The sequence below is a fragment of the Bison bison genome, unplaced genomic scaffold (genome assembly GCF_000754665.1).
Source record: "Bison bison bison isolate TAMUID 2011002044 unplaced genomic scaffold, Bison_UMD1.0 scf7180017864389, whole genome shotgun sequence".
In the NCBI taxonomy this organism is placed as follows: domain Eukaryota; kingdom Metazoa; phylum Chordata; class Mammalia; order Artiodactyla; family Bovidae; genus Bison; species Bison bison.
Window position 1 is genome coordinate 2,122,952 of NW_011494961.1, and position 16,119 is coordinate 2,139,070.

The 16,119-nt window shown below is 39.3% G+C and overlaps 1 protein-coding gene across 1 annotated transcript in view; it reads left to right on the forward strand.

The window, feature by feature from the left end:
• Nucleotides 1–16,119, forward strand: part of NDST4 (N-deacetylase/N-sulfotransferase (heparan glucosaminyl) 4) — a 281,699-nt gene that overhangs the window by 155,761 nt on the left and 109,819 nt on the right. The window contains exons 4-5 of the mRNA XM_010858490.1: nucleotides 11,194–11,379; nucleotides 13,260–13,388. Coding sequence (XP_010856792.1) covers nucleotides 11,194–11,379; nucleotides 13,260–13,388 — 315 coding nt within the window. The remainder of the gene's footprint in view (nucleotides 1–11,193; nucleotides 11,380–13,259; nucleotides 13,389–16,119) is intronic.

Genomic DNA, 16,119 nt, shown 5'->3' on the forward strand with positions numbered 1-16,119 from the left:
TACTCCTTAGGGCTGCCATCTATGGGGTTGCACAGAGTCGGACACAACTGAAGCGACTCAGCAGCAGCAGCAGGGTTAGTTCTCTGGTAGTCTAGGGTCTTGGAGTCAGTGTTCCCACTCCAAAGGCTCAGGGCTTGATCTCTCAGTAGTTGCCAGTCCAACAAGCAAAACTAACCAGCTGCTCCACATCAGGGGCCAGAAGGACTCTAGAGAATGTGACATCTCAATCAGGATTTATATCCCCTCCTTCTCATTCTCACACAGAGCAAGAGCGTAGCCAAGAAGAACCAAACTTAAGATGTGCAGTAGCACTTCTGATGTCTGACATAGGCCTTCCTGCTGCAGAGTGTTTCAGGAGGAGCAGTGAAATGAGAAGCAGGCACTCTGAATAAGAAACAAAGTCCAAGAATGACTAGAGGTGCTTTCCCAGTACTTGTGGCAGCTTGGAGTTACCCAGTTTTTGTGGAAATAGGATTGCCCAGGTGGAGCAGGAACCACCCTGATTTTCTTTATTTAATACATGCTGTGCATAGATACTTGAGGTGCTAAGAATAGATATATATGGCAAGGTAAATTAGTTATATTATTTACTTGAGATAAAATTACAAATGAACATGTGAAAATTCTGTGATTTGCATTAAACAGAATTATTTTGAGTACTTTCTTTTTCTCATTTCTGCTTATAGTAACTGTGGAAATGATATCATAATGGGATGGATAATGCTATTGTTGTTTCCATATCACTCAACACATTTACAAAGATTCTCTAGTGTTATTTCTTCCAGGTTAAAAACACTGTTACATGTTCTAAATATTTAATATCCAGTATCATTTCTCTTGTCACTAAGTTACTTCTAGAACTAGATCTTGACATGCAACAGAGGCAATAACTAATAGAAAGGTACTAACAGGCAGTCCTGGCATTTCTGGAGATAACCTGATAACACGTCTTTGCTACCCCTAACCCTTCACAGGTCTTTGCTTTCCTCTTTATTCAGCTTTGCTCAATAATCAATCACCATAACCATTCCCTTGAATCCTCCCTGAACTCCTTTATACTTCTTGGTTCATCAAACTCCCTCACAAAGCCTCAACTCAGTTTAAATCCAAATCTCTACCTAGTCCATACCCGTACCCCTGAAAGTGAATGTGGCTGGGACTAACACTGGACAGTTCTCACTTTACGAGGACTGCAGACCTCACGTAGATCCTCAGCGCTGCCCAGAAGTTAAGTAGCGACTTTGTTCACAGCCTTACTCCCCTGGACCACTCTTTCATACCTTCTCTTTCTGTAAAATATACACATCTTGCCCCATCCTCACTCTCAACTGATGAGCTTCTTATTTCACTGAAAAAAAAAAATATATCAATCAGTTGAAAGGGAACTTCTACTTGGCCCCATCACTACAGCTACTACTTCAGTGTGAGGATAGCAAAATGGAAATATAGGTTTGATTTTCATCTGCAACATGTGAACCTGTCTAGACAGAAAACAAACGTAAAGATTGTAATAGTCATCATAGCTAGTGACTCTGGTGGTGATAATTATTTAGTACAGTTTTTTGAATATATAGATACATCACTTATTACCATAAACTGTGTTAACAGTGACTTAAATATACACTGTGGTCTGGCATCAGGAGCTTGTGGGGCTCTGGATCCAGCCCTCCATTCAAGAGCCTCTGCTATGAGCCCCCACATTTCAGCCAGCGGGAGTTCATCCCCGTGTGGTGGGCAGTGCCTGTGGCCTGTGATGTGTCGGACCTGCAGATCCCGGGTGAGTCAATCACCCAGTGCTGGGAGATCCCTACCTGCATGCATGCCACTGCCTCATTGAGGGCAGGCGCAGCGTCTTCCAGCATCTTCCTGGCTCTTGGACTGGGCCCAGTGGCCGCCCTGCAAAGATGCTTACCTTGAAAAACCAGTGGGCGAAGGTGGCACCTACTCTGCCAGTCACTTTGATGGGATCCCGTGCAACATGTACCCACCATCTCAGGGGACCTAGCACACACACCAGTTCTGTTTCATTATGGACCATGCCTTCTGCCTGCTGAAGACAGGAGCATCCTTGCCCTACTGCAATCTCACTCCCAGGGAAGCTGGTAAAGTCCAGGTACTCAGACATCACCACCGAATTCAAGGAGATGCAGGTGGACACTCTGCTAGAGGCTGGCTTCCACCGGGAGGACACCTACACACAGGTTGTGGCCGACTGCCTCAGTGAGCCTTGTGGAAAATGATCACGCCCTGGACACCAAGCACTAAAGCCACCGGGCCCAGCTGCTCAACTGCCCGCACAGCCCTGGTGACCCCAGGCTTCAGGTACAGCCAAACCCCATGCCCCCACTCAGCATCTTTGTGACCTGGAGTGCAGGCTCTGGCCTCTCAGCCCAGGTCCAGACCCACACCAGCTGCGCGAGGTCAGTAAGCTTTCCTAACCTTTCCTCTGCACCTGGATTATCACTACCTTCCTCCCAGGGTCTTGAGGGTGAAATATACATTATATATATATATACACACACACACATGTTATATATACATATATGTAGTATAATTGTATATGTGTATTATATATACGTGTGTGTGTATGTATCTATATACACATAACTCAGGCAATTCCCGCTTTTCTAAAGCATTTACCTTTCTATAAACATGCAGTTATTTTTCTCATCTTCAGAAAGTCCAGTGCTTATGTCATTTCTCCCTCCAACTCCTGCACCATTTCTTGGTCCTTCATTTTAGCAAAACTTCTTAAAATCTTTGTTATACTCACTGTCGCCATTTCAGCTCCCTTATTCTCTCTTAAATCCACTCTGGCTTGCTTGCTCCTCACCACTCCATAAGGTCTTCTCTTTTCGGGTTCCCTAAACAGCACTGAGTGTTAAACCCAATGGGCAGTTCTTAGTTTTCATTGTAAATTCCTGATGTCCCTCCCGTCTCGCTTGCAGTAGTCTTTCTGAGTGTATTTCCTGGACTTATTCTATTTTCTCCACTTTCTTGATGTTAATTTGTCCCAAAGATTTACCCTAGGCCTCCTCTTCTGTCGGCATGCTCATTCTGTTGGTGATCTTAGTGAGTTTTATAACTTTAAATAAAATCTATATGTTGCTACCTCACCAAATTTAGGTCTCCAGTGGAACTCCTCTAAACACTAGATGTATTTATTTGACTGACTTCCTACCTGGTACATCCAATTGAATGTCTAATCCCAAACATGTGTCCTGTCTTTCTCCCCCTAACCTGTTTGATTTTTAAACTTTGCAGTCTTATTTGATGGCAATTCCATCCTTCTAGTTGAGCACCTTCTCTCATGTCACATTCAATCTATCACAATTTCCTTGGCTCCACTTTCACAATATATCCAGAATAAAAATTACTTCTCACTAGTTACATTGTTCCCACCCCATTCCACGCTATCCTTATCTCTCACTTATTATACAAACCTACTAACTGGTTCTTACCTGCCTCCTTACTTCCTTTCAGTCAACTCAACATAGCAGCCCGAAGAATTTTGTTTTTAATGATAGTCTAGATTAATCTATCTCTCAAACGTTCCCAGTAACTCCTCCTCTCATTCAAGGTAAATAAACATCACCATCCTTATTGAGGCATATTAAGGACTTACATGCTCTGCACCCATTCCTTCTTGTCATTGATACTGTGTCATGCAACTTCTGTAAAAGCATATTCAATGTGAATGGTGCCCCCTGGAGTTGTTCAGTAAAGAACTTGCAGCAGTGAGGCCTCTTGACATCACCTCCTGCTACTCTCCCCCTTTGCTCATGCTGTTCCAAATATAATTGAGTTCTTATTCTTCCTCAAAAATACCTGATGGGCTTTCAACTCAGAGCAATGTATGCATGTACTGTCCCCTCTGCCTGGAATGATCTTCCCCAAGTTATCTGTATGGCTTAATCTCTCACAACTTTAGACCTGGACTCAAAATACTACCTTCTTCATGAGACCCTCAGTGAATGATCTATTTATTATAATGTTGCCACCCATACCCTTTGTTTCCTCTTCATTTCTCTGCTGTGTTTTATCTCCACAGCTCTTGTGCTTAGCTGTTCAGTCATGTCTGACTCAGCAGTGCTATGGACTGTAGCCTGCCAGACTCTTCTGTCTATGGGATTCTCCAGGCAAAAATACTAGAGTGGGTTGCCGTGCCCTCCTCCAGGGCATCTTCCCAACCCAGAGATTGAACTCAGGTCTCCTGCCTGCAGGTGGATTCTTTACCATTTGAGCTACCAGGGAAGCTCTTAGCTCCTTCTAATATAATGTTTATGCTCTGTGTGTAGTAAGTTGCTTCAATCATGTCCAACTCTTCGAGGCCCTATGGACTGTAGCCTGCCAGGCTCCTCTGTCCATGGGTGGAGAATACTGGAGTGGCTTGCCATGCCTTCCCGTAGGGGATCTTCCCAACCCAGGGACTGAACTCACATCTCTTATGTATCTTGCATTGGCAGGCAGTTTCTTTAGCCTAGCACCACCTTGGAAACCCTAATATAATATACACTTTACCAACTGTAATGTTGTTTATGATCTTGTTCTTACCCCACTAAAATATAAGCTTCCTGCTGGCAGAGATTTATATTTGCTCATTGCTATATCCTCTGTAACTAAAATGGCTCTAATACATAATAATAAATAATAAATAGATGTTGAATAATTAGCAATAAAGTGGGAATTCTGAGCACAAAAAGTTAGCAGTGAAAGTGCCTAATCAACTACATTTTATACAGTGTGAATGAAGACTTACTTAGTTTTCTTGTTAGTCACCTTTAAGCAGCTAAGTAGATCTTTAGCAGGTCAAGAATACTAAAGAGATGTGTCTCAATTGCTCAAAATAGCTCACTTAGAATTGGAAATTTCACACTATAGAAGCAATGCCATTGCTGTGCTATTTCTTTTTCAAAAGAAAAATCCATTTGTAACACAGAGCTCTCCAGAGATTTGTCACCATTTACTAGGCTTCGCTCCAAAAAGTGTCAGGACTGACCCAACCAATTTCCAGGGTCATGCAGCCATTGCTTTTATCACTTATGAAAACAGAAGACAATCTCAGTACCCAAAACACAGTGCAAAATCAATGACCCTAGACTCATTCTCAAAGTTGACAATGTGATTCCAAGTCCTTATTAAAAGGAAAAATAGATAATGAGATCTGTTTTCTTGGGCACTAGTGTCACTCCCTAGAAGTTGTGTAATTAGGAGGACAAATCAATCATTTAAGTTCGAAAGGGTATTGTTAAATGCATTGTCTCTTTACTATGAGTATATTCATTTATGCTTTACACGTATATTCATTTATGTAATCATCATTTCATTTATTTTTCTTCTATATTCATTTATTAAATATATGTGATGAATTTGTTTAATACAAATTTTTATTTGCTATTTTCTTTAAAAAATATTTATAAAACAAGCATGCTGCCAGGAGTGGGCATATTAAACCATCCTAAAATGTGTTAGGTCTGGTTTCATAATAACAGGGAAAAATGCCTTTTGTCTGACTCTTCTCCTCTCTGTATCAGGACCTCCATCTATTGTTCAGGTTTCTCTTCAGCTATTGTGATTGATCTAGGAAATGTCTCTGGTATGTCCATGAATCCAGATCTCCCAACTCCCGTTTTTCTCCTTTTCTCCTCTGACTCTCTATGGTGTGCCAGGTCTTCTAAAAAGTACCTACCAATGATTGACCACAGAATTGTTCTTTCTAGCTCTTGTGTTGTGCCTGCAGATCTTTTGGCCCACATATTAGGATGTGGTTATCTTATGAAGGGGTATTCCTTTACATGCTGGCACAAAGGTGCTTGTAAGTCGTCAACATTAATACATTAGGCAATGTTATTTCAATGCAATTGATTCACCTTCTCTTGTTATGATATGGTTTCATCATGAGTTGACCTTTGACATTTATTACTTAAGACTGATCGCATGTCAGTCAGTCTGGTGGCCTCAGCCTGCAGTGGTATAACTCAGGGTGTCAGTTCTGGCCAAACATTAAGGTCAGGTTTAGGTGGTGAGGGCATCTAGCCACAAGTCCAGTGGTCAGTGACACAGCCCTGACTCATCAGCTTTGCAGAAGAGACTTCCCGCAAAGACTGAAGGTACTGAAACAAGTAAAGTGCTTATTAGAATGAAAAGAGAACAGTTATTTGTGGACAGGCACAGAGGCAGGCTCAGAGACCAAGTCACACCATTGTGGTGGTTTGAATCACTTTTATGGGGCATTTCTTCCAGGTTTCCTTTGACCAATCATTTTGATTTGCCTGATTCTGAGTCTATATTTGGTATATCTCAGGAAACTCCCATGTGTGTACTTAGGTCTTAACCAAGATGGATTCTAATGAAGAGGCATATGGATAGTTGACATCACTTATCATGAGGTGACACTCCCTCCCTTTTTTACCTCCAAGGAGCCTTTCTGCACATGTGTAATCCAGGAGGTCCCCTTGACTTCAAGAATGAGGATTATGTGGTCTTTTATCTCTTATCTGGGCAAGGCCCAGCCTCGTCCAGCATCCTGCTTTTATAGAGTTTCTGCTATTATGGAGATTTTGTCCACAGGGGAGAAACTGTTCAGCCTGGGGCCCATCTATTTCCTGCCTCAAGACTAGTCTCCTAGTTATTTTCTCTGTACACTAATCACTGGCTGATCAACATAAGATTTAATGTTTTTGTTGTTCAGTTGCTAAGTCGTATCTGATTCTTTTGAGACCCTATGGGCTATAGCCCACCAGGCTCCTCTGTCTATGAGATTTCCCAAGCAAGAGTACTGGAGTAGGTTGCCATGCCCTCTTCCAGGGGATCTTCCTGACCCAGGGACCAGACTTGCACCTCCTGCCTTGGCAGGCTGATTCTTTACCATTGAGCCAGCAGGGAAGCCCAGGAATTAATAGTCATATATGATAGTAACCAGCTAGACAAATAAATGTTTCTCGTGTATTAATGAATTTTCTTGAAGATAAACCATGCAGTACTTTAGCAAACTCTATCCTTGGTTTTCCTAGAATTCAAGCCACTCACATCTCACCTGAACCCCTTAAACCTTTTCTATTTATTAGAAAGGGGAAAGACCACCTGTATCAGTCAGATTTCCATGACAGAAACAGAAGCCATTTGGAGCTTTTTTAAACAAAGAGAATTTTTATTCAGCTATTCAAGATTCAAGTACTTCCAAAACTTTGGAAAGGCTGATGGAGCAGATTCTAGGCTGTACTCCTCCTCTGGGACTTGCAGAGCCAGACAGAACTGGCTCCCTAGGGGAGCAATTGTTTCTAAAGTTGCTACTGGAGCTCTGACAGAAGTATAAGTTTTCACCGCTCCCCTGCAAATGGGCACCAAATTCTGCTTCAGAAAGGATCTTCCATACCAGCAACAGGAGCCAGGAGCTGCCAGGCTTTAGCATCTGCCCACCTACTGCCTTCTGACATCTTTTCTAAGTACTTCTGGTTGACTGAAACTTGTTTGCATCAAAAATGATAGCTGCAGAGTTTCAGAAGTGTATAATTTTGCTTTATAACCCTTCCAAGTAAAAATAGTGGTAGGAGTTCTGATTCAGAAATATATTTATATTAAAATCCGTTCCCTATTGTCAGTAAAGTGCTTCTAGTCATTACCTGGGAGTGGGGAGAGAGGGTCACAGTAGTAGTAACTGAGTAGAAAAGCAGAAGCAATGAATTTAGAGGACTTGGGTACAATTCTAGCTCTGACATTTGTAAACATGACCAAGTTATTTGCCTTCCCTGAGCCTCAGTTTCCATATGTGATAACATCCAGGCTACCTTACAGAGAAATTATGAGGATAATGCTAGACATGAATGTAAAAAAACTTCATAAATATCAGATACTAAGCAGTTACAAGCAGATATGATCAGTAGGAAGGACTAATGAAAAGTTAAATGAGATCATGTCCATTACTGTTAGGTGTTTGGTGCTAAATGTATTTTATTTTATTCTAGTTTTTGAAAACTGATGACCCTCTTTTTTAATGGTCTATAAATTACCCCATTATCTCATTTTCAAGTCAACTGGGAATTTAACATAAATGTAAAATTAGATCAAGTTAAGCTCCCAATTATTATTTGTGATGCCGTGTCATATTATGATATCATAGAACTCCTAGATCCTTTAAAAGACATGGTTTTAATAAATAATGTAAAATAATTTACTCTGTCATTTATATTTCTAATTTTGTAATCTCAAATGTTTCCTATATTCACATTAGAAAATATTTCAAATTTTGAAATTTTTGTGATCTTGTGAAAATATATTTAGTTCACTTTTTAGTTGACCAAGTCACTGTGAAGTATATTTTAAGCTCTAGACAGTAAAGAATGAAGGTTTCTACAGCAAGCCCCTTGATAACAGAAAAAAGAGTTACTAGGGAATTACTTTTCATTTTGTGTTATCATTTAGATGGAAAAAGTATAAACCCATAATTATCTAGTGTGATTTAGTATTTTGATTGAGCTCCAGTTGTCAGTGTGATAAGATGACTTTATGAGCAGTAGAACATTAAGCCCCCAGAAATCAATAGATATAATAAAATCCTTTTACTGTCCCTTCCTTCCTACTCACCAAATCAATTGCTTTTTACCTTCTAATTTTTTTCATGAAAGTTCTACAATTCATTTTACTACCTGTCAAAAGTGAAATGTCTTTTTTTTTTTTTTTTGCTGAATAGATAGATGTTTAATATTTCAATTCTTTCATGATTTTATTTTCTCTCTTTGCTTCTAGAAGATTCACATACTTATCTAGTGTTCTGAGCCCAAAATTTGGAATAAAGTATTGAAGTGAAAGTGAAAGTTGCTCAGTTGTGTCCGACTCTTTGCAACCACATGGACTCTACAGTCCATGGAATTCTCCAGGGGAGAATATTAGAGTGGGTAGCCTTTCCCTTCTCCAGGGGATCTTCCCAACCCAGGGATTGAATCCAGGTCTCCCTCATTGTGGGCGGATTCTTTACCAGCTGAGCCACAGGGGAAGCCCAAGAATACTGGAGTGGATCAGATCTTCCCGACACAGGAACTGAACCAGTGTCTCCTGCATTGCAGGCGGATTCTTTACCAGCTGTGATACTAGAAGTGATACAAATGAGGACTAACAAAGTGATTGGTAAAGATGTTAGAATTCATGCGTTGTTGACTTTGTTATTCTTTTAATCATGGAACAAGACTAATACAAAACCATATGAATCACTTGAAAGAATAATAAGAATATAACAGGTTGTCACCCCTTTTTTTGTAAATCAGAACTACTTCTCTCTGCACCAGTTACACAACTCCTATTCACCAGACAGAGAGATTTGAACACACTTGATCTTAGACTTCTCTCATGAGAAACTTTATCTGTATGTCATACCCAGCTCATTCACATTTTGACTGCTGCATGATACTGATCCTCAGAAGGCTTTGGGACCATTCACTGAGCAACGTGGAACTAACCAGAGAGATCTAAGGCTTTTCCCAGTACATGTTCCCCAGTGAGTGTCAGCATAAAAGTAGTTACCTTTTCCTTTTGGTAGTTTCCTAGCATATTTATAACTGGACTTTGCCAACCTTACTTTATATTGAAAACATAAGCTCCTGGAAGAAGTATTTTTCTTCTGCATACACAAAGAAATGAATTTTCCTCAGTACCTAGCCAAAGACTCCAGCTCATTTTACAGCATTGATTTCATAATTCAGTTTTTCTATGGAGCCATTTATTGTAATAGATGTTGGAAAACACATACTCCTAGTGAAAGAGAGGTGAATCTGGCTGTACAGTGAGGGCCAGACTGTGAAAGGAAGAATGAAGACTTGTTTAGGGCCTATCTTCTGAACTGAATGTGGCATTGACTTAGGCATTGTAGACACGTGATCCATTCACTACTTGCTTATTATGCCAGACTGAATTCTTTCCCTGCTCTGTGTATCATATAATAGAAAATATATGTGGCAATTGTCAAGTCAACACTTTTTTGTGTTCTGTTTTTTGATTCAGTCAGCCTTCATGTATTACTGAATATTGTCATCTATACCCTCAATTGATGAGATCCAACCCTTCAAGGCGTCTTTATAAAGCAGATAAGCATTAAAAGGGAGAAATACAAAGAAGCAGAAATTAGAAGACTACAGGTCGATATCATGTAGTTTACAATGTAATACCATCCTTCTACAATTTTCTCCTATTATTGTTTTAAATTTATCCTTCTTTCCTTTAGAGTTCACTGTTTACCCAAGAGAAGCATCTCATAGTAAACAGTAGGTTTTATAAAAATAAACTGAGCTGCTAAGATCTAAAACCAATCTTCACTTTTCCTTTACCCACTGTATCCACAACATCACTGACTCTCATATGGCATTTTTTCGTAGGCTTTTAATCTGACCACCAACAATCTAGGTTAGGTCCTCACGTTCCCTCTAAACGGTACCATCACAATAGCTTTGTAATGCACAGGCTTAATTCACATCTTCCTCACTTCTGGTTCATCTTCGCATGTGTCACCATATCCTGCTTCCTAAGACACAGAGCAGTCACGATCCTCCATGATCACAGAGCTTCCTTGTCTATGCCATTCAAATACATTAATTCCCAATCCCTGATGTTAACAGTAAAAGCTCATCACATTATTGTACGTACTTACCTTTTTGGTTGTCTTCAACATCATAGACACACACCCTACATTGTACTATTCATCTCTTAGTTGGGCAACTTACACACATGCCATTTTTTTGTTGTTGTTCTTTTCTGAGGAAGGGCCATGTCCTCTTCCTATCTTCCTCCCAAACTTTCTGTATTCAAAATTCAGAATTAATCTTAGCATACCAGCTGACAAAGAACCTGTCTGCTAATTCAGGAGATACAGTTTCAGTCCTTGGGTCAGGAAGATCCACTGGAGTAGGAAATGGCAACCTACTCCAATATTCTTGCCTGGAAAATTCCATGGAGAGAGAAATTCGGCAGGCTACAGTTCATGGGTTTGCAAATAGTCGGACATGACTGAGCAACATGCCCAATGAATTTACTACGATTATCATAAGATCATGAGTTACTGAAGGACAAAAATGCCATCCTATTAGTTTTTATGTATTTCATCCTTCTCATAGAATTCAATATATCCTAAATAGGTATTTGTGGAAATGATTTTAATTAAATTCAACTGACCACATGGCATATGATGTTATTCTGGCTTTCTTTTAGGAACATGGAATACCTATCAACATGGGCTATGCAGTGGCACCACATCACTCAGGGGTCTACCCAGTTCATATTCAGCTGTATGCAGCTTGGAAGAAGGTCTGGGGTATTCAGGTCACCAGCACTGAAGAGTATCCGCATTTGAAACCTGCACGATACCGAAAGGGCTTCATTCACAATAGCATCATGGTGAGCATGTATTGTTGTGTGTATCAAAGGCTCTCAGTACCTACATGTGGAATGAAGACAAAATCTAACTTCCAAAAAACTCGTTTACATGAGTATCGTAAATCCCTTGCACACCATGATGGTCACACATTAATACACTGCTTGGCTATAGACTTGCTTCTTAAGCTGTGGGGTAGTTTTGGCAAATTCGAGACAAGCTCAAAATGTTGGAAGCAGGTTTCATGTAGGTCATCCCCTGCAGTTTCTGGATTTGTCTATGGACCTTATACTTCTGGAGAGTTTCTCTAGGTCCATTTGTTTGGCTGGTTCTATTTAGAGTTTTCTAGGCAAAATGTAGGTTCGTAAATCAAGAAAACACCTCTCAAATCACTACACTATCAACAGACAGAATCTAACAAGTAGTATCCAAGAGCTAAATTTATCCACTCAGTTTATTTTCAGTTTCAGACACTGGAGAATATCTTAGGATAGCAGTTTTTCATTGTTTTCTTCCTAGCATATTATAAAAATGAAGGTATATATTTTATTTTCAAATATATTAACTGAAAAATAACAATTTGATGGAAGGATGATGCATATGTTCCTATAAATGAAAATAAAACTAAAAGTATATCAGATGGGAATTTATAATTATTCATGAGAATGAAAAAAACTGTCTTGTTTTGCTTTGTGATAAAATAGCTCATCTTAAAACATCCATCCCCACATCCAGTGCCTTAGGTCATGTTCTCATCACTGGTTGCCAAGATCATAGGAAAGGTTTACAACTCTTCTCCCTCCTTTAAATATTTACACCTTTTCAACCCATTATTCAGGTTACTACTAGAATCATCTGCCTATCTATCTTTCCACCCAATAAGTATCTAAAACCAAAGAATAATAGCACGCATGTTAACAGAGATAATACTTAACATTCATTAATCATAAAACTTTAATTTTTTTATTGTAAATTGGTACTAGAGGACCTAAAGAAGCCTCAGATTTAATAAATCTATTGAAAATGCAACTAAAGGTATTGATGTCCATAGAAATCCAGCAGATATTAAAAGTTTTACCCTGATACAAATGCAGATCATAGTGAAAGCAGTTTTCCCTTAATTGAGTAGTGTGACCATTTGCTATATTATTAAATAGAAACATTCCTTTAAGTCAGCACTATGTATTTTCATTTACCTTGGTTTTAATAAAACCTGTTATGAAAATTAAGCAAAGAATAAATAGTTATTCTGTGCAATTGAATACATGTCCTCAACCCCATTAGATTATAAGTGGTTTATTATTCAATACAAAGTTTTTGGAATAAAATTACCTATTCACTTTCTCTGTTGAACATTCTGAGTTACAACAGAATTAAGCACAAGACATGCCAGAAGCAATCATTAGATAATTTGACTATTACTGGGATTAAAACTTTAATTCAGAGTAGTAAAAACAAAACAGAGTGGTGAGGCTGATGAAAACTCATTGTTTTGAGGACTCTGAGATGTAAGTACATGTAAACTGTATTTCAGGATCAAGGGAAAAAGCGATCTAATACCATGAAAAATGTAACCTTGGAGAATCTCTATATTTGAATTACGTTAACCCTAAGAAGCCTTTTTTTTTTTTTTTTTTAACCAGTTCTGTAATATAACTTAGCTGGTAGGTGAAATTTGTAGGCATGAATGAAAATGTTGTAACGTATATGTCCTATGACTTTGGGCAGCTGTCTTAATATTTACATAATTACATCAGTGTCAACTCTTGATTACAGTAAGATTTTGGCTTTATCCACTGGGAAACTCCAATAGGAATGATAATATGCAGACTCTGAAGTCATGACACAGCAATGGAACTTTTAATTAAGTCATGTCAATATGCTGCTTTTTCTTTTTTCTCAGGTCCTCCCTCGACAGACCTGTGGGTTGTTCACACACACTATTTTCTACAAAGAGTATCCAGGAGGCCCCCAAGAACTGGATAAGAGTATCAGAGGAGGTGAACTTTTCCTCACAATCCTTCTAAACCCAGTAAGTATCCTATTTATGCTTTTCACAATAATATTAGACCTTTCAAATATATGTTTCATTTTGTTTCCGTTGTCAACCTTCTCACAAGACAGTAGATGGTAAATACTAGAGAGAAATTAGACTATATCTCCAAATTATTAAATTTCCTTAATAAATGTCAATCAAGAAAAGTACAGATTTGTTAGGATCCATGTGTTGACTATAACAATTAAATGTAAGCTAATATCTCAGTGTTGGCTCTTATACTTGAATTGTAGTAAAGACATATATACAGTTGTCTAGCAAGAGATACCAATTCAAGTGGGTTCGATCTCTTGGTCTGGAAGAAACTCAGGAGAAGGATATGGCAACCCACTCCATTATTATTGCCAGGAAAATTCTAAGGACAGAGGAACCTGGTGGGCTACAGTCCATGGGGTCACAAAGAGACATGACTAAGTACATCCAAAAACATTCACAATATAGTGGTGTGTATTTTGTCTGTAAGTTGAATCTGCTTCTAGCTCAAGTAGTAGTATGTCTATCAGTAGACATACATATTGCCATCTCTAAAAATGATCACAATGAAAAGCTGCATTGAAAATACACGATGTTTGTATTTAGTTCCTCACTTACGTCTGAGACTTTGTCACCCCATGGACTGTAGCACTCCAGGCTCCTCTGCCCATATAAATTCCAGCCAAGAATTCTGGAGTGGGTTGCCATTTCCTTCTATATAAAAATACATAACTATGCATTATCTTTAAATACTAGGGTCATCTGAGGCTTCTTTTTAAAATATTCGTTAATTTTATTTGGAATCAAAGCTAGAAAATTTGTCCCTTTTAGTTGTGCCCTTTGATTATTCAGAGTTTTTCAATTTGATTTCCAGTTATATGTGGAAAAGTATAGCAATATGGGAATATATTGTCACTAGATAATGTTGCAATTACTTCAGCTTTTTCCATTTTTTCCCATAAGGATTCCATTTCTGAGGTTTTAGAGAGGCATGCCCTTTTTTTAACATCCCACTGCACACAAGAAAATGTGAAATAGTGAGTTGTATGCTGTGTCTAACTTGTTTGGGTAAGAAATTTTCACACTGAGAGAAAATTATTCATGCTTTAAACAAAACTATGTTTCAGTTGTCTCTGTTGAAGCTCCAGGTATGTTTAAATAAATTTAGATCATGTATATGCTATTTGTAACCCATGAAGAAAGGAAATAAAAACCTACCTTGTGTATAGATGAAAACTTGTAAATTGGATTGAAGGGGTTGGGAAATGGGGGCAAAAATGCATGTTGTCATTCAGTCACTAAGTTGCGTCTGACTCTTTGAGACTCGAGACTACAGCACTCCAGGCTTCCCTGTTCTTCACCATCTACCAGAGTCTGCTCAGATTCATGTCCATTGAGTTGGTGATGCTATCTGTTGCCCTCTTCTCTACCCTTCAGTGTTTCTCAGAATCAGGATCTTTTCTAATGAGTTGGCTCTTCCCATCAGGTGACCAAAATATTAGAACTTCAACTTCAGCATCTGTCCTTCAGTGAATATTCAGGGTTGATTTCCTTTAGGATTGACTGGTTTGATTGCCTTGCAGTCCAAGGGACTCTGAAGAATCTTCTCTAACATCACAGTTTGAAAGCATCAATTCTTTGGCACTCAGCCTTCTTTATGGTCCAACTCTCACATCCATATATGACTACTGGAACCACCATAGCTTTGACTAGACGGACCTTTGTGGACAAAGTGATGTCTCTGCTTTTTAATACCCTATCTAGATTTGTCACAGCTTTCCTGCCAAGGAGCAAGCATCTTTTAATTTCATGACTGAAGTCACTGTATGCTGTGATTTTGGAGCACAAGAAAATAAAATCTGATACTGCTTCCACTTTTTCTTCTTCTATTTGCCATGTATGATTGGGCAAGATGCCATGATCTTTGCTTTCTGAATGTTATAAGTTTTAAGCCAGCTTTTTCACCCTCCTCTTTAATCTTCATCAAGAGCTTCTTTAGTTTTTGTCACTTTCTGCAGTTAAAGTGGTATCATCTGCATATCTGAGGTTGTTGATATTTCTCCTGGCAAACTTGATTCCAGATTGTGAGTTATCCAGCCTGGCATTTCATATGATGTACTCTGCATAGAAATTAAATAAGCAAGGTGACGATATACAGCCTTGGTGTACTCTTTTCCCAACTTGGAAACAGTCAGTTGTTCCATGTCCAATTCGAACTGTTGCTTCTTGACCCACATACGTGTTTCGCAGGAGGCAGGTAGGGCGGTCTGGTATTCCCATCTCTTTAAGACTTTTCCAGTTTGTTGTGATCCACACAATCAGAGGCTTTAGCATAGTCAGTGAAGCAGTTGTTGTTGTTGCTAAGTCGCTTCAGTCGTGTCTGACTCTGTGCGACCCCATAGACGGCAGCCCACCAAGCTTCTCCATCCATGGGATTCTCCAGGCAAGAACACTGGAGTGGGTTGCCTTTTCCTTCTCCAATGCATGAAAGTGAAAAGTGAAAGTCAAGTCGTTCAGTCGTGTCTGACTCTTCGAGACCCCATAGACAGCAGCCCATCAGGCTCCCCCGTCCCTGGGATTCTCCAAGCAAGAACACTGGAGTGGGTTGCCATTTCCTTCTCCAATGCATGAAAGTGAAAAGTGAAAGTAAAGTCGCTCAGTTGTGTCCAACTCTTAGCGACCCCATGGACTGCAGCCTACCAGGCTCCTCCGTCCATGGGATTTTCCAGGCAAG